This window comes from Falco biarmicus, chromosome Z (assembly GCF_023638135.1).
Source record: "Falco biarmicus isolate bFalBia1 chromosome Z, bFalBia1.pri, whole genome shotgun sequence".
NCBI lineage: Eukaryota > Metazoa > Chordata > Aves > Falconiformes > Falconidae > Falco > Falco biarmicus.
Window position 1 is genome coordinate 78,650,951 of NC_079311.1, and position 24,015 is coordinate 78,674,965.

Consider the following 24,015-nt stretch of genomic DNA (forward strand, 5'->3'; position numbering starts at 1 on the left):
TGCTGGCAGGGATGCATCCTCCTTTCTCCCTGAAGCATGAGCAGCCTCCTTTCCTACATGTAGTTTGCAACCTGCCTTAAATTGTGTCTGTGGTCAGATTGTGGTATATGCAGGCCAAACAAAATGATTAGTGTGGTTCACCTTCCTATGGAATTCTTTGTGCTATTCTCAGCAAGTCCTACAGAACCAACTGGTTATTTCTGTGGTGAATTGCAGTTTGCAGTGTGGTAGGTGTACCCCCAGGATTACAGGTATCACTCATGGGCTCTCCTGCCTCTAAGCACACAGTGTTCCCAGGCTCTTTCAGCGAAGTGGCTGTTTGGGAGGGATTATTTTATGTAAGTGTATGAGACTTAGAGTGGAGGAGCATTCTACAGAGAACACTGATAGGAGATGTATTTTGGAACAACTGGGTGCATGCTAGTATGGTACAAAGCCTGAGCTTTATGAGTTCAGAACTAGGCTTTGTGAGTTCGACATTTTGTGAAAAAAGCTTTTCTTTGACGGTAATTGTTCCAAATGACATAACTGCAAAAAATAACATAGTTTGATAACCACCGTTGCAATGTGACATTTGTGCTGTCTTAGTATGTTGAACATGATAAAATTCCTATTAAGAGGAGGAAAGCAAATTCTTATTTCCCAATTCAGCAATGGAGAAATTATTAGCATTAAATAAGCATTTTGTGTGATATATTAAATTAGTTTGTTGTGCTTAATCTAATTTCTGGTAGTGCCCATTTTACTGTGAAAATTATATTGGTTTTAAAATGTAAGCAAAGAAACCAAAGACAGAATGAGCCTAAAATTTAACAAGCCTGAAGCCAAACTGCTCTCTCCAATATCAGTTTGTTTTCAAAACATTTTTGCAAGCTTGCATTGCTTATAATCATGCTGTTCCTGCTTATGCATTGCTTTTCCAAGATTGTTAATGTGTGCTCAAAAATATTTTTCAGGGGAAGGGAGGGAATCAAGTTGCCCTTTTTTATATGCCTTATTATTTTCCATTTTAATATTGATTTTGCCGCAGCAGAAAATAAACAGCTGAAAACTGGCGGAAGACCAAGAAGGTAAGAGAAATGCATGAGGGTTTTTCTGGGCAGAAAATTTTCCTATAAAAGCAATATGCAATGTAGTTAAAATAATGTTGTGATACCATAGGAGTACTAAATTCTAGAGTCATGCTGCTGACTGTGTGGTGCATTTTTCTGTATCTGTTAGAGGAAAATAGAGACTTATTTCCCAAATGGAGATGCAGACGATTTACAAAGTTTCTACAGTGTGGATATGGTAGGGTGGTGTGTTTGAAAGCAGAAAGCATTGAACTTTGCTGTGATTAAAATTGATGCCTTAACTTCAGTGGGAGCAAAGTTAGCCCCAAACTGCTTTATTTGAAAACTCTGCCTTTTAATCTTTTGGTGTTTTAAGGAAAAAAGAAGTTGTGAAAGCCTTCCAAGACATTATTTCTTTAATTCTAGGACAGCAAGCTCTTCTCAGAATCTCCCAAGGCTCAAACTTCAGACAGTGCAACAACCATTGTCAAGAACTGCACATGGGAATAGAACAGAATTTAAATCATCCACCAAGGAGGGCTTCAAACAGGTTTAAATGTGTTTTATCTTGGTGGCATTACAGTTGAAACTAATGTGATTTTGAGAGGCTATAGGCAGCAGGAGGATGTGAGTTTTGGGTTTGTGTTTGAGTAGTTATGTAACTTAAAGATTATAGATATGAGACTTCAGGAGAATAGGCTTTCTGGCTGTGAGCTGGGGAGCAAGTCACAGGCAAAAATTACAGGAAGAGGAGTCATATAATCCAACCTATACTGAAATCAACCAGAGTTTTCCCATTAATACCAGCAGATTCATCCGTTAGTGCCAGAAAGCAAGGCTAACAAACCAAGTAGAAAGTCTGGTGTAATTTGTAGGCTTCTTCACAGTCCATAAGGTGTTTGAGATTGGGGGAGTAATTTGGCTCTGTAACTTTCAGTTTTGTGAGTCTCATTTTGGTAAGATTGCTGTGAAAACTACTTTATTACCATCCCTTACAGAGGACAGAGCAGAAACAGCAGGTTGGTGGGCAAGTACTGTGTGTGTTACAGCTTTTGAGGAACGGAGTGAAGGAGAAGCGCTTTTTTTTTTAAAAAAAAAAAGTCCTTGTTTTGTTCCTGCATGGGGAGGAACTCATCTCTGACCAGTTCTCACCCTTTAAAAAAACACCATTAGCTTTTGCATGTTACAGCAATAACTGTGGTGAAGTGAATGTCAAAGTAACTTACAATCCTAAAACAGCTCCTCATTTATGAGTTGGCATGCTGTGTTGTATACTTGCCTGTCGTTTCCACTGTTCATAACTGTTCTTCTTATAGCTATGTAAAATGCAGATTTCTGAAACTTAAAATGGAAGCTCTGTGCATGAAATAGCTTGAATGCTGAGCTCTAGAGCCGTAGCTTTCACCACTGCTGTCACCAGTCAGATGAAGTCTAACCAAATGTACAATGGTGTTTGCCTGACAAATATGGGATTACTCTTGTAACTTCCATGGGATGATAAAGTTCATCTGGGCGTGTATGAAGAGGTGGGACAATACCTGTAATGGAATATCTGTGACTCATCTACTTGACAACACATCTGTTTGAAAATTGATTTCTCTTTAGAATAATGGCAGTGCAGTTACTTTGGAGCAATCTGACTTTGGCTTAAGCATCTCAGCAATCAGCAAAACTGGAGGAGACAGCACTCACCCAAGAAGGGTTGGTAGAAACATAGTATGTGATTTATGATAGAAATATGTATGTAGAAAAAACACATTAAAGTTTTTCACAAATATCCAATACAAGCTTTTTGTGTCTATTTTTACCTAAAATGTTTCTGTATAATTAGCTGAAGAGTCAATTTTATTATATGGGCAGTAATTCTTTGCATAGGAGGCCCTGCTTGTATTGAATAGTTTCAAACATTGTCGAGAAGGAAGAATATTTCGGTATTTAAAACCCAGTGGTAAGAGCTAAAATTGAAGCTTATGTTTCAGATTCCTGAATGAGATAAGAGGCTCTGTGGTTAAATTGTTGCAATGGCTGAGATGTGTGGGTTTTTTCCCATTGCTGTCACAAGATTCTGTGGACAGGTTTTGCCATATTTAGGACTTGCATGTGCAGTAAGAAAATTCATTGCTGTAATAGCAAGCAACATTTAGCCAAATGCAGTTCTAACAGTAGTGCTACCATCATGTTAAAGCCTATCACCGCATTATTTTCTCCTTTAGGGCCAAGTAACTGACTTCCATGGGATGATTCAGGATGCTGTCAAAGTATCATCAGATGGAATTGCCTTGAACAGCCTTAATTGTGATCCAGATCCATCAGTAAGGTTTTCTGTTCATATTTCTATCTAATGAATATGAACATCAGTTTTACATAACCAGGAACAAAATAAAATACCACAACGATGTTGTCTTTGTTCCCAAGTGCTAAAAAGTAGGCTTAGATTTCTGAGCGGTGCATTTCCTTGAATGAACAGTCATACTTGATACCGGTCTAATTTATTGACAGTTGTTTACTGTTTGAACATGAAAGTAGGCAACAAATACAAATAATACCTTACAATTCACAAAAAATATTGCAGAAACCTACAGAACATCTGAGAGTGAAATGTAGCTTCCTTTGAATTCAGTATATTGTGTAGCATTTGCCTCTGCTGAGACAAGAACATAGTTTAGCTGGTCAAGAGAAATTTTGAGTAATCACTCCTTGACACAAGCCATAGCTTCTCAGGCAGTGCATCCAGCTTACGTGGTACCAGTCAGCTGCTACGCTTGAGGAGACTTGCCAAACAGAGAACATGACAATGCAGTGACCCATAGCTCCACTTTTCACTCCTTTTAATCTATTTAGGGCTACAAGTGCAATAACAGAGCTGATCATTTTAATGTTAATTCAGGATTAGATTTTGTTAGATGAAAAGACGAGTTACTGCAAATATGGCTTACTTCAAAATCTTTATTATCATCCATGTTTTTACAGCTTTAAAAGTTGATATTATTAGGATGTATCAGCTTTTTTTTAAACTGTTTTGTAGTTCCTCTGTTTAAAAATAATTGAAATCTGACAAGGACTTATGTTTGCCTTTTTTAGGAACGATTATTGAAACCCCTTAGTGCTTTTATTGGCATGACTGCTGAGATGAGAGAACTTGCAACAGTTGTAAGCAAAGTAAGATCAGGTCCCCATTTTGATTATACAGGGGTCTTGGTTATCTTTGTCATCTGAGAAAACTGTTTGTTTCTTTTTACTGTCACTGATAGTGCTTATTCTTGAACGTGCAAGCTATTTTTCTTATCATGCGACTCCAAACAAGTAATTTCTTTACATCTAATGATGTTTCTTTCCGATACACAATAGGAGGAAGTAATTAAGACCATTCCTTTCTAATGGGGAACTTGTAATCTAATCATGCTGTACCCATGAGACTGTCGTAGCTTTTCTCTTTATTCTTACTGCTACAGAAAATGTATAATACTTCACCGAAAAGAAAGATTTAAACATATTGGCTAATACCAACTATTACCTAATGTATTACCAAACAATGATCAAATGGTGGGAAAAATCTTGATGCAGCTTTGTGGGTGCAGTTTCCATTCAAAGCATTGGGCTGTATTTAGTGTGGGTGGTGTGCCAGTATCACAGCAATATCCTGATTCTGAGCGTATCCACTAGATACCATGTACCAAAATTATTAAATCCTTATGTTTCCTGCATCGTTTATGATACTGTTCCTGTGCCTGCCTTCGTGCTGCCTTCATAACCTGGACTCCTTGTCTTTTCTCACTTGGTGCAGTTGAGAGATGCTTTTTATAGGCTTTGCAAGCTGCACCCTTCCCTCATCCCAGCACAGGAGCTGCATGAGCAACATCAAAAATACACTTTACTCCAGGGCAGGCTGGGGATTCTTCCAGGATGGGCAGTTTGGCACCTGCAGGGAAATCCCAGTGTTGTCAGCACCATTTCATTTCACTCATGGGTCGAGGTGCAGTCTAGCAAATGGGCCCTGGCCTCTGGGGAGCAGTAGCTATGAAGCAGGTAAATGCTTTGCATGCATCACCTCCCAAACACCATGAGCCACTTGGCCAAAAGGCTTCATAGTTATCACAGTATTTTATAGTGTTGTGACTCTTTCTGGATATAAGAATCAGAAATTATATCGTCTGTTGTTCCCCAATACTTAAAATCAGCTGTTTAAAGAGCCTGGAAGACTTTTGCTGACTGATTTTTATAGCTGTGTATGGCCCAAATTCTTGGTCTGTAAGTTTTGCATTTGCAGTTTAGTAGAACTGGGATCTTAAGAAATTTCCAACCTTAAAGTAGGAAAATTTTCATTTGTTTGGATTCTTGTCTGGTTTTTCATTTATGGTAAATGTTAAAAATAGTGTTGTTCTTGCTGCTACTTCAGCAAAAAGCAATAGGGTTGCTTTAACGTTCATTATGTTTTTGAAATTGTGCTGGTATGTTCGTAGTTGCTATGGTAATCAACACTGTGGAAATCAATAAAAATAAATAGCATGTGGTATCTATTTCACAACACAATCTAATTTAATTTGGAAACAGTTATGGAAGTCTCTACTTAGTATCAGAAATCTGATTCATCTTAATTTGCTGTTAATAGAAAGGGAAAGTGTAATCTACTCTCTATAAATAATTCTTCTAATCGTATTAAATCAAATTTTCCCCTCGGATATAAGCACATAATTCTTCTTCCGTATCAGGGGGCTGCCTGTTTTTATTGGAGAGCAGAATTTATTCAAGTATTTGTACCAAGGAGATGATATTTTCTGCAGAACAATAAGTCTCTGGAATGCAAAGCCACAAAATATTACTAAGGCAAATGGAAAGATTCATAGAAGATCTGGAAAGTTTGATGAATTAAATGAAATTAATTTAGTGAGTGCTTCAGGGCATAGACTAATTACCGACTATTTTTTGATAGATGCTTAGGGGAAAATTTTCCTCCTGTTACAGAGTTCCTCGCAGCTTTTCTCACAGCATATAAAATCTTGTATAGTGTGGAGTAAATAGCAATTTTTCACTGTTACTTATAACTTCAGCAATAACATAAGTAATAGGCGCAGCCATAATGTTACTGAACATCAAGTTTAAAACAAGTATTTTCACACTGCACATGATTAAACCGTGGAACTCATTACTACAGAATAAGCATGTTCAAAAAAGTGGTAAGAAAAATTAACTGAAGAATGGTTGTCAAAGGGTGTTTGAACTCAAAGACTAAGATGTAATTTTAATTAGCAAAGTCCTTCTGTTGCAGATTTTATTGGTTGTAAATGTGAACCAACACATCATTCCTATTGCTTATATTTTATTTTTTTTAAACATCCAATACTTGCCAGCATCACAGACAAAATACTAGGATTGGTGAATCTTCATATCATGATAGCTCTTCATATGCTAGTTTGTTATTAAAACCAACTAACAGAAAACAGATCTGAGAAACAGACCTGCTGAGCATATACATTTGGCAGTGTATATGCTGTCAGGGAAATGAGGGGCTGGAGGGGAAGCAAAGCACAATGTAGTAGTTCTGTAGAAATGATTGCTGTCTAGGCTTTCCTCTTGGGAGGTCCCTAGTACGTAGGATTAAATAATACAGTTTGTATCGCTTAATAGCACTCTTATTTTATAGCCAAGTCAATTGTTTTACTTTGCCAGAAGTCATTATCCCAGCACAGAAGTTTTACTAACAGGATGCAATGTATGTTGCAGGACATTTATCTCCATAACCCAAATGTGAAGTGGGATGATATTATTGGATTGGATGCAGCTAAAAGGCTAGTCAAGGAAGCAGTTGTTTATCCCATAAGGGTAAGGCCCTAAGTAGTTTTGAGAAAACCGCTGTTGGGCTTGTTAGCATTTTCTGTGTAATCACAGACTTCTCACTATTTCTGTGCTTTTGTAGACAGTTCATGTTAGAACTATTCCTGTTCATGTTTCATTTGACAGTGGTATATGCATTGTCCTATAGGAAAATGGCCTTTCAATATTAACATTGTAAGTGTTGGGCCCTATTCTTTGGCACATTTGGAAATGTAAGAGGTGCTGGATTTGACTATATTAATTCAATGGAAAATAACTTACAGAAGACATTTGAAGAATTCACTTAAAACCGATTTCAAATGGCAAATACAGTATTTTTTTCAGTACTCAGATCATATATGTTATATTGTTTTGGAAGGGGTTTATCCCCCTCTCCAAATTTTGTAGGTTTCCTGAATGTGTTATAAGCAGTGCAGGTATGGGTTAGAATCCCTTGCATTTTGTTACAGACAATACATTTTTAGTCCCTGAATTACTTTTCTCTTCCCACAGTACCCACAGCTATTTACTGGCATTCTGTCTCCTTGGAAAGGTTTATTGCTATATGGACCACCAGGTATGGAAAGCTTTATACCATATCCGTTTGTTTCACACTGCTTCTGGTTTTGTCCCATGGATAAATAATTTTCACTAATTAGATCAAATGTGTTAATAAAGAACATGTTTTGTAAGTTGAAATAAAAGGGCACAACACTGTATGATTGTCTGACACTCAGACCTGTCCATTTGCCTTGTTCACAACCCTTGACTATTTCTACACCTGAATTTTCCAAAAACAGTACTTATACTAACCATATAGAGGCATGAGAACTCATATGTCTGTTTTTACTCAATTTGGACCGTATTAATCAAGTTTGACTTGACTTGATCTCATGAAATGTGAATAAATCTGGCCTGGACTCATCATCTTAAGGAAAAGGTCCCTTTCTTCTGTATTTGGGGGTTGTTTTGGAAATGGGGTGGAAGCTTTGCCCTTTTCTGGGCTAGCTGAGTATTTTCCCTGTCAGCATGCCTTCAGTGCTCCCTCTGCTCCACTTTGACATGAGCACTGCCACCATGAGTGTCGCTGGAAGGGGACAGAGGGCACGAGTACTGCCCGAGTCAGGATGCAAAGGCTGCTGCTACAGTAAGCTCCATTTGTTCCTGTGAGTGTTCAGATGTACTTGGCAAAGAAGACATCTGACCATTTCAGCATGTAGTACTTCAGAATTTGGGGAATGCATTTGCAGTGCTGTATTACCTGAGTTTCTCCGGACAGCCCTGGAAAAGCCACAAAATGATCAGAGGCTGGTGCCCCTCTCCAGTGAGGACAGGCAGAGAGGGTTGGAGTTGTTCAGCCCGGAGAAGGCTCCACGGAGACCTTATTGTGGCCTTTCAGTAATTAAAAGAGGCTTATAGGAAAGATGGGGATACATTTTTTTAGCAGGGCACGTAGTGATAGGACAAGGGGAAATGGCTTTAAACTAAAAGAGGGGAGATTTATACTAGATATCTAGATATAAGGAAGAAATGTTTTACGCTGAGGGTGGTGAGACACTGGCACAGGCGGCCCAGAGAGGTGCCCGATGGCCCATCCCTGGGAACATCCAGGGCCAGGCTGGACGGGCTCTGAGCAACCTGATCCAGCTGAAGGTGTCCCTGCCCATGGCAGGGGGCTGGGCTGGAGGGACTTTGAAGGTCCCTTCCAACCCAAACCATTCAACAATTCTGCGACTTTTTCTGTTTCACTGGTTTTATCTGCCTCATAGTAGGATGAAGGGAATTATTCAGTCATTTGCATTATATTTCTTTAGAGTTAATTTCTTCAACACTGTTTGTTCATAGGTACTGGAAAAACTTTGCTGGCTAAGGCTGTTGCCACAGAATGCAATACAACCTTTTTCAACATATCAGCGTCAACCATTGTCAGCAAATGGAGGGGTGATTCAGAAAAACTTGTCCGGGTAAGAATTATTATCTCATTCATTATGCTTCAACAAACATCAGGTTCCTACTTAAAGAACTGGAGTTTAACACAGAATTGTAAAGTGAATATTCCTCTGATACTCGTGATCTTCACAGATGTGACTTTGTTCATATTTAGCTTTTAAAATGGGAATAATACCACTTCTGCAGGAGTCTCACAATGGATTCTAGCTGTGGAATTTTAGTTCTGTAATGTAAGATGAAGCAAAGATTCTGAAGGCAGCAAAGATTTTTGACTCACTGAATGAGACAGAGCTCCTAACTAAAGCAGCATTTGCTTAGAGACCCCTTCAGAGCGCTTCGCATCATTTCTGCAAGGGTTGGCTCCTAGGCTCCCTACAAAATGTGATTTAGATACCCAGATTCCCAACTCTTCCTAGTCTTCAGGGCACAGAATTGGCAAAGAATTCCTTTGTGACAAAGATCTTGCAGTCAAACGCAAATGTAACGTTGTTTTAAGGAAGGTAGCTTGTTGGTAAATGAGTACATGTATTTTCGCATATAGACTAGCAAGTAGCGTGCACAGCTCAGCTGTGGTACAAATAAATGCAGGGATTCAGGTGTAGCATCCCTGCCGTAAGATGCCCATCCTAATTCTCTGTAATGACCACCATTTCAGTGTAAGAAATGCACAAGCTCTTAGCCTTCCTCAAAGCTCATCTCTTAGACTACACTTCAGATAGATACAGAGCTCTTGAAAATGAATAATAACAGACTGCACTTATTGTTAATCTGTCTTGAAATGTAGGCAATGTTTGCAACATAGTTATTCTTCATGTACCCTTTGTTCTTTAGATGCGTTTTCCTTCTGACATTCACCTCCTGTGTTATTGAGCCTCTTGACATCTGTCTCAGTAGCTTCCTAAAAGTTTCGCTGCTGGCAGGAGTAGGGATGAGACAGTCTGTTTTCTGACACCATCATCCAAAAAGTTTTCCTGAACATGCTGCAGCATTTGCAAAGATACTGAGTGTGTGGCATTTTACCCTTAGTTGAGTTTTTGGCAGAATCCAAAAACAAAATGAGATTGTGGATTAGGACAGCTCTGAGAAAAATACTGTGTGAATTTATACCCTAAAATCCCATGGCTGGTGCAGGAGGTTTCTGAAGTTGTGTGAAGTGTATGTGGGTTTTGTGGTCATTTGGAGGCCTGTCTACTCACCTGGTTTTCCTTGGTTCTGAGCTGTATTGGGTGTGATTTTATATTTTAGATTTGTAGTAAAATTGTAGACTGGTCGTGGACTACCTGGGACTCTGGGCAAATATTATAAACCCTGTGTTTTATATCCAAAGTTCAGAAAATAGGATATATATTTAAATTTGGGGTTTTAGGTGTTCTGATTAAAAAATGTTGGATTAGTATATATTGTTAGTGATATTTATTTTAAAAACTCGAAGAACACTTCACTGAAGAAGAACCGACAATATGTTCTTACTGCAAATATAAGCCTCTCTGTGTTTACAGAAAAACAGAACTTCTTTCTTCAAAGGGCAGGCCCAGATGTTTCATGTCAGCTTAATAGTCCATTTTTTAATCTTGATTGTTCAAGCAGTTTATGTTTGTTTTCACCAGGAAAAACAAAAGCACTGCTTGATTCTTACCAAGAGAATCAGTCCATTTTCTTTCATTATGGTTCAGCTGACTTGTAATTTCTTTTTTCTCAAATCCTTATTTAAAAAAACTACAAATGGAGCAACAATAAAAGAAGGATGTTTAATCTCTGATAACAATTTAAGAGTTCCCAGAATCCTGTGATGGATCATTTTCTTCTATCCCATTATTCACAGGGTACTCTGATAGGATTTAGCCAGAAAGATTTACATATAAAGGCAGGATTACAAGCCTGTTCTTTATATCTCCTTTACAAACCTTTCAGAATTTGAGAGGATTCAGGAACCCCCAGCCTACCCAGAGCTTTTTCCCAGCAGATACTCCTTTTTGTCCTAGAAGTTTGGAATGTGGGTGCTGTTATTTAACTTCTGTGCCATTTGGCCCTTAATGCCTTTTTGTGTTAGTTTATCTTTTCTTTCACATTTACTTCTCTCTAAACAGGTGTTATTTGAGCTTGCCCGGTACCATGCTCCTTCCACAATTTTCTTGGATGAGCTGGAGTCAGTTATGAGTCAAAGAGGCACTGCTTCTGGGTAACCGATGAGACCACTTCCTATGGCTTTAGGAGAATATTTGTCCCCCTTTTACTGCATTTTTTTTAAGTGTGTGTGTGTTCAGGTGCTGACCAACGTTTATTCATAGAGTGTGCCTGTTAGAAACAAATCTTAGCTGAGCTAAAGCCTGGGGCTACTCTAACAGGATCATGATTGGGCCCCTGAAATACTTGTCTTTTAGATTTTTGTAGACATTATAAGTACTTTGACATTTCTTGACATTTTGTTAAGCAATTCTTTTGCTCTGTTGTAAACTTTAGGAGCCTCACAGTGTGTTATTGCCAGAGTGCCTATCACCTCTGAAAGTACTGCTTCGTGGAAGCATTGCATGCGCTGTGGGGATTTAAAAAGTGAGACATAGCGGTGGTTTCACTCACAGTAGATGAGATCAGTAGAGAAGCAAGCATGAAAGACAGGCTGTGTGAAGGTTAGCAAGGGACTATGGGTCCAGCGAAATTGTGAGAAGGAGGGAGGTGCAAGAGTGTATAACCAGTGGTGCTGCACTTCAAAATAAGGAATTTGAAATGGAAATCATGGTAGCGTGGGGGAACAACAGATGACTTGTTAGAGGTGATTAAGAAGCAGCTGATTTTGTGACAGGCTTAGGCGCAGCAGGGTAAGGTGGAGTGTGCAGTGTGGAATGGCATTTTCATCAATGGACAGATTTTGGTGGCATTGTCAGGACTCCCAGATACAGGAATGGGAGGATGTTATTATTGTCTTCCATGGTGTTGACAGTTCATAATTTAAAACAGATTGAAAAGGTTAGGGAAGGGAAAGAAGCAGGAGAAATACAAAAACATTGTTATAACCATTAGAAGCCCATTACAGTGGATTTTATGTACTGTAAATTATATGCTCACAAAGATTTATAAATAGAATATGTCATATCATAAAGATACGACTTGTAGTAATTGTCAGTTAATAGTTATAAATTATGGGCCAAATTTTGTCTTCACATATACTTCTACATGCTCTCATTACCGTCACTGGGTTATATATTTTAATAAGGATTTTTATCTACGGTTTTGTAGTTATTTTTACTTATCTTTATTAAATAATGACTTGGCACTTATTTATTAAATATTAAATAAAGACTGTGGATGTCTTTACAGAAATAAGTCATTAAATTAAACCTGAATTGTAGCTCTTACCATCTAAGGCTCTGAGTTTGATCCAGGAGTTTCTAAGAACTCCATATCTGGGACCAAGAGTTTAAACTGGTTTCCTGCAAGATTGGTTACCTGGATCAGGGCCAGAATTCTTAGCACTTTGCTTATGTTCCTCTTCTCTTTTTGAGGAAGGATCCTGTCTGTATGGTCTCTGCCCCATTTTTAAATTCATTTCAATATGGCATATTTTTCTGTTTGCTTTTTATAGAATGTGTTGCAAAATACCGAATTCAGTAGTAGGTGTGTCTTCTAGTGCCCACTTAACATTCACTCACAGAAAAATGCCAGTAGTTGCACTGAATAGGTAGGTGTGTTAGTTATTTAATGGCAACTATCACATTATAAAAATTCTCTTATATAGTTCAATCAATCAAAGCCTTATCTGTTTTCCAGTAAACGTCAACATTGTGTGGAGATTAATATGAAGAAGAAATAAAAATAAGCATTTTCTTTGGATTCAGTAAATTCTCTTCACTTTAATGCACTGAAAAGGGTCCATTTAAGTAATCATTAGAAAGCTTGATTTTAATGCTTAGATGTTAGCTAATGGAGCTTAATCATGCTTTGAATTGGGGCAAAACTGACAAGGGCTCAATTGCTGTGAATGACACTGTATAAATAAAGATGATTACTTTAATGCACTGAGCAAATACTATTTCTCTGAATCTTGGTAGTGGTGAACATGAAGGAAGTCGGCGGATGAAAACAGAATTACTGGTGCAGATGGATGGCTTGGCCCGATCTGATGATCTTGTGTTTGTTTTAGCAGCTTCCAATCTGCCATGGTAAGAGATCCAGAGAGTACATTTTGAATACATTTGCATGAGCTTCTAAGCACAGATAAAGATTTTATTTAGACTTTTGCAGAAAAAGCCTTGATATTTGGTTAAAGCATTTAAAGATTAATTTGGAGCTTTTACTTTTAAACTCTACAATTCTTGCTATTTGTGTCACATGAGAATAATCCATAATAAAGTCAACATATGCTGGTCTTACAGCTGCTAATATTTAAAATGGAGTATTTGACTTTCTAGGTAAGTTATTTACTATGTTTAAGCTAAGAAGGGTTTCAGCCTGGAACTGTAAGGTGCTTAAAACATCTAGTGCTTAGAAGGATACTCCATAAATAGGAATGCTGGATTATATTGGTGTCAAATGTGACTTTGAAAAGTTGAGGGGCAAGGTTCTTCAGTTTCTTTAACACAATTTAGAATAGGAGAATAAGCGGTTTAAGATTGGAACTAGGGCAGTTCATCATTGTTGTTCTCAAAATGGGCAGGACATGTACTGAGGACAAGACGGACAGGAGATGATGAGAGAGGGAGGTGCCATTTGTAGTGTAACAACTGTGGATGCTTGGGGGAGTCCAGTGACAGCAGAAAAAGGCCAGCTCACCTGCTGTCCTTGAATAGCTTCTCCTATGGCTGCTGTCAGAGCCAGCCTGTTGATCTGGCTTGATCATTCATTTGAACTAGCATCATATATCTTTTTCTTTTGTACAAAACATTATCAAATGATTGCAAGCACTACATGGGGAAAACGATGGCTGTTGATTAAGCACAGCAATTTTTAACACTCTGATTTGTAGCTCACTAATCGTTTTCCAGGGTAGAAGCCAACACCTGTACAGAGAATTGAAGCATATTGGTGACAGGTTTGTTTAAAGTTAGTTTTCACAGGTCTGGAACTAGTCTGTGGATTTCTGCCTGCCCTGAGATTCCCCCTGTCCCTGGGCTACCAATCCGTGAAATCTTCTGTGGAAAATCGTATTTTCCTACAGAGAAATATGTGTGTTGAAGGCAGAGAGGGGAACAAAGTAAACTGTGGAAACTGTTTGGTGAGGGACAGTCTTGGATGCAGATGTCTGCAAAAAAGATGAGTTAGGCATAAGAAGGGTTGGGTTTTTTTCTTCCTTTTCCTGAAGTGTACGTGAAGCAGAGAAATACAAGGTGTCTGCTGGGGGGGCAGACAGTCTGAATGTCTAATGTGTTTGCAGCCTGCTGATCATCGTAGCGCTGAGGTCGGTCTTGACATCCATGCCCCTAAAAGCAGGCAGACCCAAGTGGGCTTGCTGCCTTCTCATATGTAGGGATGGTGAAGCTAGGAGTCTGTAAAAGACTATGGTTTTTTTTCCTAATTCAGAACCTTGTGTTTCCCATACAGTCAAGGAATGATGCCTCTGAGAGCCACCAGGCAGACCTCTTTACCTGCTGAAATTCAGGTGCCAAAGTGGCAACGGGGATGCAGAGGCTTTCATCTGCCTCCCTCTAGGGCCTGCCCAGAGCTTCCAGGCTCTTCAACTAGAAGAATGGCAGTGTGGGCACCTAAAAATTATGTAGAAATTAGATGTACAAGTGAGGCTAGTTCCTGCCCTGGCCCAACAGCATGAACACAAAGCCATCACTGGCTTTTATAGCCATAGTAGCAGTCTGTGTGTTCATTTGGGGGATTTGTGTCTTGGACAAACTCATGAATTTAAATCAGTACAAAATCCTCCATATTTTGTGTTGCAGTATCTACATGAAAGGAACTCAGCAGAATTTGATTTAATTATGTTCCAGTTGTGTAAGAAAATACTGAAAAATAAATAGCTGTGGGTGAACAGTTAAGTTTGAAAGAGAAGTAGTACATTAATAATCCATTTGTCTCTTTAGGGTTTGTTAGTAATACACTATAAATGTTTGTTATTGTAGCGTCATCACCCTTTTAGAAACTCTGAGCAGTGCATTGCAGCTTTCTGTGGTCTCTTACGTTATCCTGTGAGTAGCTAAGCTTCACATACAATGCTGCAGCATGGCACTATTGAAAAAGGTCACATGTCTTTAGAGTATCCATGTCTTTCTACTCTCACACTACTGGTTTGAAAGGAAAAATTGGGTATTTGAAACTCACTGAGGAAGAGTTCAGAGGTGGCAACTGACCTGAAGGTCAGAGTGTAGCTGGGGCTGGATCTGGGAGATGTGTTAATGTAAGCATGAGGCTGACCTCTCTCCGCTTCTGCAGAAAGAGGTTCCTGCATGTGTCTGCCTTTTGCAGTTGATAAACTCTTTCTGGAAAGTCATGAAAAAATTACAGAACACAGTTTTAAGTGTTTTACGTGTTTGATTTTGGATCATTTTGCAATTCTGAAGTGCTAATTTCTGCAAAACTGCTTCTTTGAAACATCAGAAATGACACAGCTTTTTTTGAGATAGATCCAAAATCACAAGATTTCTATTCTGGTGGAACTGCTCCCACAAAAAGCTGGCAATCTGTGTTGGTATGAGGGTGGCAGCTGAGATGCTGTGAGGAGCCAGCTCTGACTTTTGAAAGTTTTATACCTGAGAGCTTAGAAATTTCCCTTTGGATTTTGTGAACGTTGCTTGTGGTCAGGTTGGATTTTTCTCTCTCTTAAGCAAATCCAACCTATGAGTGTAATGACTGGGTTGTCTGGCAGAGCTGTGACTACCACAGAGAATCTGCTTTAAGATGTGGCTGAGTGTATGCTTAGAAAGGTGTTTTAAGGGGATGGAGAGCTAGTGAAAGCCAGGGGCATCTTACATCATCATTGAAGCTTACAGCCTCAAGGGATGTGGGAGTATCTGCTTCCAGAGAGGTCGGTGGAGTTTGTGGCTCCGAGGTCTGTTCCGAGGTTGTGGCTTCACAGCACAGCCCTGTGTTCTTGCAAACATTTGATCTTAAGCTGGATTTCAAGAGATTTGTTTAACTTGGGTATTTATTGATCATGGAAAAAATTAGTACCAATCTGCTTTTAGATGAATGAAAAGAAGCCTAAACAAAGCTCTTTACGCTGTTCTAAGCTGCACTGCAGCTATTGATCTTCCTCTTCAGCCAGTGCTTGCTGCCCAGCCCCGCTTCCTGCTACTCATCAGCAAGGTGCTTTCTATTGACAAACTCCTTGTTGAAATGATTCAATGTAATTAAATAAAATGAAGGCCTCATTAGTGAAGAAATAAAGTGGTCCGTAATCACGTAGTGAATATTTCCTAATGTATTAGTGCATTTAATTCAACTTCCATTGCAGTGCTTCTTTCTTCTCCCTCCCCACCCTCAGGGTGAGTGAAGCTTTGGTGCAGGCTGATAGTTGAGCTGAGTCCTGGTGGAGCTGTGAGCACATGGCCAAGATGGATTCAAGCAGAGGTGGGCTGTGAAACCCAAATCAGATCTGGGGCTACCCCACAGTGAGCCCTTTCCTTCACCCTCAGCAGTGCACCTGTGTATGGTGGAGTGCGGGGGATGGTGTGGGGAATCCTTAAGAGGAGCAGGAGGAAAAGTGGAGTGAGAACAAGCCCTCAGTTTGTGGGGGCTCTGCCCAGGCCACCTGCACAGGAGGACGGGAGGTAGGAAGGACGAACAGCTCACTCGTTTTTAGTGCCTTTCCCTCTAGAGCGCTGTGGTGATGATTGCACTAGGCAGGGATTAATTACAGACCACTCAGCCCTTGTTGCTGTTTCTGCGTTCACCTCTGGAGTTGTTGAGGTCTCTTAATTTCCACCTAAAATGTGTTTGTTACCCTTCTCCCTTCTGGAAATGAAAATAGGTGTTTGTCTTGTTTAGCTTCATGAAATTGGAGAGCGATAACACGGCGTGATGCCTCCTGATGTCAGCCTGGGGGATGTCTGAAAAGTCACCGGCTTTTATAGGTCCTGTACAGCTTTGTGTATCTTTTCATGAGCATTTTAATACTTTTATCGGCTATTGTTTCTGAGAATATTTTAGTTGGCTCAGTGCTTATTATTCTGTTCTGGTTAATGTCACTTAACCTTGCATTTGATCACTAACAAAATAATTTAGCAAACAACCTAAACACTTAAGATAACAAAAATATTATGTCTTTATCTTCCTGTTCAGCCAACAGGCAGGGTCACTGTAGCCTTTCTGGATAAATAGAGCAACTTCTCTGTATCAGTGGGCTTAATTTACAGGGCATGGCTAGGGAGCTCATGGAACTGTGGTCTTGGGGGACACCCCAGACGTGCTCTGAAGCAGGAGTGATGAAAGATGCCATCATTTAGAGGTTTTTTAGGGTATTTGCAGAGACTCTGGCTGTGGTTGTCCTTTGCCTGCAAGCATGGTTTAGAGTAGCTGCACCAGCACCTCTAAGCCTTGAGAACTTTTGCCCTGTTAACACAGAGTATGGTAACGTGGGTAAATAACAGCCAAGGGGTTTGTCAGCCAGTAAGTAATTATTTCCAGCCAAGCAAAGCAATTTTGAGGTGAACTTGAGCTGAAAAATAAATTTGGAAGGAGAGTGGGGACTAATGTGGTTCTTTGTCTTTTCTGGGTGGGACCCTGTGTGAGAGGTGATGGGCAGCATCTTCAACAGCCATCAATTAGCAAACTCTGGTGTTTACTCTGAGGTCTTGATTGGAAGTACTGGGATGGAACTGTCTGAATTCCTGTTGTGCTCCCAGTTCCTACTGATCTGGTTTTCTAATCTTTGCTTTCATTGCCCTTGGCTCAGTGCACGTGGAACAAGCTCGTCCAAACCGAGAGGTCCTTTCTGGGGAGAGGGACGCTTCTGCTCCCACGAGCTGAGAGCCAGGTGTGCTGAGGTCTGTGGAAAACCTAGGCAGGCACCTATATGGGGATTTGGGAGCCCATTTTTGGTCTGCTTTGTCATGTGCTATACCAGTAGAAAACATTTGCTATTAAAAAACAAGGACAAGTCACCAAAGGTGACAGAAATAAGCTCTGTTGGTGTGCTACAGATCCATCTTGAGCTGGCTTTGAGCTCCCTGTAAATTAAAGAGGAGCTTCATACAAGAAACATTGCTTGAATGTTGACTTTGCTGGCAAAAAGATTTCACCCAGGAAATCAGGAAAGGTAGAGGCAGGTTTATTTAAGTGTATGTACAGGCACAGCCCTCCAACAGCTGGCTCCCTCTGCTCAGCCACAACAAGGGTGGAAATGGTGCTTTGGGCTCCTGTTTCTCGATCTGCACAAGACACATTGAAGTGCTTTTCCCCTTGATGAGAGTTTCTCAGCAGGTATGAGGACTGAATTATATTTTAAACTGAAATAAGAAGTCTGTGACTGAACGGGACCTGTAGTGAAAGATTGGTACAGCACTTGGAAGGGTAATAGCTCAGAGCAGCTCCTGGAAGGCACTGGAGGCTTGTGAGTAAGTATTTTGTAGCAGCTGTTTCTTCTTGAAAATTTCTGGATGACTGGGAAACCTGTAGACCATTCCCATGACACAAGTGACAAGGGATGAACTGGAGTAGGAATTTGTATTCAGTTCTTTGGTTGTGTTACTGTTAGATGCAAACAACTGAAAAGCACTTAGGGGAAAAAAGACTAGATTAAAATGAACCGTTTGGATGTGTGTCTGAGAGGAGCTGGCGTGCCGGGCGTAGCAGGACTCCTGACACTTGATAGAATCTGTGGCGCTGGCAAGAAGGGCTGTTTCTAGGTGGTGATGAAATGCATTGAGAAAGGAACAAAATTACTTTTGTGATCCTTTTTATAAAGATATTTTCCTCTGCGGCTGTATTATTTATAATTATTGCAGGAGCAGTCTCAGAATCATCTTGTTCTACCATAAACATGGCCCTCGCATCCAAGACCTTCAGTCTGTATTTTATACCTAGTAAGCATCCCTTACGAAGTAGCAATTAATTAGTCCTGACAGTGCCCCAGACAGACAATTTGTAGTGTTTCCTTAATAGCAAAAGGAGAAAGGGAGAGGTTGTGACTGATGAGACATGCTGCAGCTGAGTACCAGAGCCAGGGAAGATAACTACAGCTTCTGTTTGTTATTGTTAAGCCTCATTGTCACAAGGCAGCATATCACTAACATACTGAACAGGAATATTCTGGATAGTTAACACTTTTTTTTCCTTTTTTTCTTTTTTTTTTTTTTTTCCTTTCCAAAATTAGGTTGACACAGTTACAAATGGGGTTGAAAAATGTCAGTCCCTGCAGTGAGGAGATGGCTATCAAAGCCACGTCTCCACAATGAGACACACTGAGATGATTCTTCTCCTCCTTTGCTTGCAGGGAGTTAGATTCTGCCATGCTGCGGCGGTTGGAGAAGAGGATTTTGGTTGACCTTCCTAGTAAAGAGGCACGACGGGTGATGATCCAGCACTGGCTGCCCCCTCTGAGCAACAGTGGAGGAGTGGAGCTGAGAACTGACCTGGACTACAGCTTGCTGGGCCAGGTGAGACAGCACTGCAGCAGGGACCGTGCCTGCTTGAGGTCTTTTTGGGTGGGAACCTTAAGCAAGGGTGACATACATCACCCACAGTCGTGTGATTATGTTGTGACAGAAGAGGTTTGAGAAGCAGCAGGTTGGGATAGCACCTCTGTATACAGCAATTGTGACGTACAGAGCTGGGGAAAAGACCTCAGCTCTGTTTGAGGCTCAGGGAGACCAGTGAGACACGGGGCTGAGCATTTCACAGGCATGTACCTGGCCGTGGAAATCACTGGTTTCACACAGCTCTCCAAAATGGTTCTCATCCTCTCTGCTGGGCCAGCTTTTCATCCTTAAATACAGGGAGAATTCCAGCAACAGTGTATTTTTATTGCTCTTCTCACCAAGCTGGGAGCACTTCCAATTCATCAGGGTAATGAACAGTTAATTGTGTAGGGAAGGTTTGTCACAGCTCCACTGCTGTGGGAGAAGAGAGCCTTTAGACAGTGAAGAGATTTCACCAGATAGCCAGGCTTTCTTCATTTAGCCCTCTGTCATATCCTAAATTCTTTGAAAATATCTTACAGCTTACCCCGCTGGCCCCTGTTACTGTTTGTTTTGCAACAGTCTGTTTGCAGAGACAATAATGCTCAGATTTTTTTTCCTAAATGTTATCAAGGAAATACAGTTATTTTATTAACAGGAAAGCTGGGACAGACAAGAATCCCAGAATGGTCAGGGTGGGAAGGGCCCTCTGGAGATCAACTAGTCCAACCCCCCACTAGAGCAGGTTCACCTACAGCAGGTTGCTCAGTCATGTCCAGGTGGGTTTTGAATGTCTCCAGAGCAGGAGACCCCACAGCCTCTCTGAGCAGCTGTGCCAGTGCTCTGTCACCCTCGAGGTGAAGAAGTTTTCCCTCACGTTCAGACGGAACTGCCTGTGCTGCAGTTTGTGCCCGTTGCCCCTTGTCCTGTCGCTGGGCACCACTGGAAAGAGCCTGGCCCCGTCCTCCTGGCACCCGCCCCGAAGGTATTTGTATGCACTGACGAGGTCCCCTCTCAGCCCTCTCCTCTCCAGGCTGAACAGCCCCAGCTCCCTCAGCCTTTCCTCATCAGGGGGATGCTCCAGTCCCCTCATCATCTTGGTAGCCTCTGCTGAACCCTCTCCAGCAGTTCCCTGTCTCTGGAACTGGGCAGCCCAGCACTGGACACAGCACTCTGGATGTGCCTCACCAGGGCAGAGCAGAGGGGCAGGATCCCCTCCCTCGACCTGCTGGCCACGCTCCTCCTCGTGCACCCCAGGATCCCAGTGGCCCCTTGGCCACCAGGTCACGCTGCTGGTGTCCCCCAGCACCCCCAGGCCCTTCTCCGCAGAGCTGCCCCCCAGCTCAGCCCCAGCCCGTGCTGGTGCCTGGGGCTGTCCCTCCCCCGGGGCAGGACCCTTCACTTGCCCTTATGGAACTTCATGAGGTTCCTCTGCCCAACTCTCCAGCCCGCCCAGGTCTGGCCGAACGGCAGCGCAGCCTCCTGGGCTGTCAGCCGCTCCTCCCGGCCTTGTAGCACCAGCAGCCTTGCCGAGGGTACGTCTGTCCCCTCACCCAGGCCACGGATGGACGAGTTGACTGACCCTGGGGGAACACCAGGAGCTTCAAGCCTCCAGTGAGACTCTGTGCTGCTGATCACAACCCTCTGAGCTCTGCCATCCAGCCAGTTCTCAATCCGCCTCACTTGTCTGCTCACCCACCCAACCCACACTGCCTAAAAGGCAGGTTTGGTTTGACCTGCAGAAAATTGCCCTTCAGAAAGAATGCCCGGTATTCTCCTTGCTCCTACAAGGTACCGTGGGCATTCAGTAGAAGAATAAGCAACATAATGTTGAGGAGAGGGTACACATAAAAACGAAAACGTGTGTGTATGCTTATACATATTTCAGACAGAAAGTCTTTACAAATATTTTAGATCTATAACATGTGTATGCTTGTAAATGCCATTCCTGTCCGATGTGTAAGGCTGTAAGCTGTAATGTATCCTTTGCTCCTGTCACAGGAAACAGATGGGTACTCCGGCTCAGACATAAAACTCGTGTGCAAGGAAGCAGCCATGAGACCAGTGAGGAAAATTTTTGATGCTCTTGAAAACCATCAGCCAGGTACCACAACTCTTGAGTTGAGAATCCAGTCTGGGAAATGCTGCTCTGCTGGTGTAACTCTAGAAATTATAAATTCAACCCCAGCAGGTGGAGCTCTGTTATCTGCTTAGAAAAGTTTTAAACTACACTCCTAAACTTAAACATTTACTTAAGCTCACGCTTCTGAAAATTGGGCTTTTTTTAAAGCACCTGTGCTCTATGCACAAATTTTTCATTGTCTCACTAGATTTATTCTTCTTGTTTCCATACATTAAGTGCTGCATTAGACAAGGACATAAATGTCTTTTGATAACAACAGTATTTAATAAATTCTCTTCTCTTTAGGTAGCAGTAACTTACCCATGATCCAGTTAGACACGATCACAACAGCAGATTTCCTGGATGTAATCACCCACACCAAGCCATCAGTGAAGAATCTAAGCCAGAAGTACACAGCTTGGCAGAGAGAATTTGAGTCAGTTTAAAAAGAAGAAAAAAAAAAAAAAAACTGAAAACTTTCAAGACTTTGAGTTTTGCCTTGCCGCCAAAGCATCGAATGATAAGGCGGAAGGAAGTTGTTTTTTCCAGGGAAGACTGTACACAGTGACAAATGACAGGGGGAAATCTTTACTTCAGAATTTAACGGTGGGCTGGGGGTGTGTGTGGATTTACTTTTTATTAACCATTTTCAATGACCATTCAAAAAAAAATTCTTCATAGAATTAATGTAATAGCAGTGGCTATGTAGAAGGCTCCAGCCTTGATTTTATGTATAAAGACTTAAAACATTGATTGCTTCTCAGTCTTTATTCATGACAGTTGTTTACAGGTTTGGGGTAGAACTGGAGCAGAAAGCTCAAGAACAGTTAGATGATGAGTGTAATTCCCCCTTTCCGAGACTCACTAGAGCACCACAGTCAGCACAGCTTTTCCAGCAGAGACCTGCACCCTTTGTAACAGAACGTGACGGCTTTCAGTGAAATTCAGGACCTTAGCAGTGCCTTGGAAATTTGGTTAGTTTGTCATCATTTTCAGCTGAGATCAAAGCCTCGATGTGATTACTCTGCAGTCCGGTTGGGGTATTTCCAAACTAGAAGAGGCAAGGAATTAGAAGAACTTGGGAGACATTGTAGAAAATCAGCTGATTTCAGTTAACTGAACTGGAAAGTGGAGTAGTGGTTACCCACTGGTTTGCAGCTGGCCATAAAATGCAAAAAGCAAATCTTTGCAGTGCCGTGGTAAATACTGGCCAACTTGATGATTTCTCTGCTTACAAACATGGCCAAGTAAGCAGTCAGGACTGCCACGTGTCCTGCAATCTCTTAATCAGAAATTCTATTAAGTAATTTTTTTCAGGCTGTGACTTGTTGCTGCCTCATACCGTCCCTCTTGCTTGGCAAGACACGTTACCCTTTCTGCAATTCTCTGTGGTTTTCCTTGTGTGGGCTTCTCTGCAGCTGCTTTTCTACGTACCGTGGTCTTGTGTGCCTTCCAGCATGCTCCGGGGCCTCTAAGGCACCGACAGCCTCTTTTTGTTCCAGTGTCAGTCACACCATCAGAGGTCTTTATGGGAAACATCTTCACAGGATTCTGCTTATGGATCTCTCACCTCCTCAGCCTGACTGACTATGGGCTAAAGACCTCCCTTACCTACTCCAAGCAGAAACCGACGCAGGTTCAGAACCATCGGCGTGAATGCTAGATGTGTGAATTCATTCCAAACTGTAAGTTACGCTTCATGAAGGCACACAAAGAGCATCTAAAGGGAGGTTTTGTTCCTGGGGAGTTTGTTTCTTGTGTTTCCAAGTCTATTCCATTCACACATTCTCCCTCTGATGGAGATTAAATCTGAATGTAGGTAACCTCCTCGCGAGCGCAACTGCAGATACTCTTTCATGTTGATGACAAACTGCTAAAGGAGGAATGTGAAATAATCCAAGGAACCGATAAAGCTTACAGAATACAGACAGAACACAGCTACGGGCCCCGAAGAGTCAGTTTTGTGGAACTAGGGTAAGAAAAATACTTGCAGATCCACCAATTGCTGAGACACACTACCCAAAAGTAACCTATCCTCATTATAACATAATAGGAAAAAGTAGCTCCCCCCAACCTCTGGAGCATGCGTATTGTATATAATATTGTAAAGAGTTAGAGCCAAGGTACAACAGCTACATTCCTTGTTTGTTTAACTGTATACAGAGCTCCTAAAACCAGGAAAAACTGTGATAGCTTTGTGGATTTACCACCTAGCACCCATCTCTGCACAGACTTGAAACTAACAAGTATCTTGACTGCCTGTGTTGACTGGCTTTTGCACGCTGGGTGAAAAACCCTTGGTTTTGGAACAACCGTGTCAAGAAAAATCAACAGGAAGCTCTCCTGACAAGAATAAGCATGGTTCATTACCACAAAAGCGTATTTTCAATAAGGTTAGTACTCCAGTAATGTATAAATACAATCTAATAATTTAACACTCAGGAGCACCGTAAGGGACTTTGCTTGTTACAGTTTGCCAACGGACCAGAAAAGCGATTGACCATCGTTACAAGGTTGGTTC

General features: G+C 41.3%; 1 protein-coding gene across 8 annotated transcripts in view; it reads left to right on the forward strand.

Moving 5' to 3' along the window:
- The window catches only part of KATNAL2 (katanin catalytic subunit A1 like 2), a 30,512-nt gene extending 8,462 nt beyond the window's left edge, over positions 1–22,050 (forward strand). For 3 of the 8 annotated variants that reach the window (XM_056324037.1, XM_056324039.1, XM_056324038.1), the window contains exons 4-16: positions 1,031–1,070; positions 1,479–1,602; positions 2,658–2,753; positions 3,266–3,364; positions 4,134–4,211; positions 6,774–6,872; positions 7,377–7,440; positions 8,709–8,827; positions 10,901–10,992; positions 12,860–12,970; positions 19,189–19,351; positions 21,374–21,476; positions 21,801–22,050. In XM_056324037.1, the coding sequence (XP_056180012.1) occupies positions 1,031–1,070; positions 1,479–1,602; positions 2,658–2,753; positions 3,266–3,364; positions 4,134–4,211; positions 6,774–6,872; positions 7,377–7,440; positions 8,709–8,827; positions 10,901–10,992; positions 12,860–12,970; positions 19,189–19,351; positions 21,374–21,476; positions 21,801–21,940 (1,328 nt within the window). In that variant the 3' untranslated portion in view covers positions 21,941–22,050. The remainder of the gene's footprint in view (positions 1–1,030; positions 1,071–1,478; positions 1,603–2,657; positions 2,754–3,265; positions 3,365–4,133; positions 4,212–6,773; positions 6,873–7,376; positions 7,441–8,708; positions 8,828–10,900; positions 10,993–12,859; positions 12,971–19,188; positions 19,352–21,373; positions 21,477–21,800) is intronic. The other 5 variants (XM_056324042.1, XM_056324040.1, XM_056324041.1 and 2 more) reach the window with 5 other exon arrangements.
- The last annotated feature ends 1,965 nt before the right edge of the window (positions 22,051–24,015 follow it).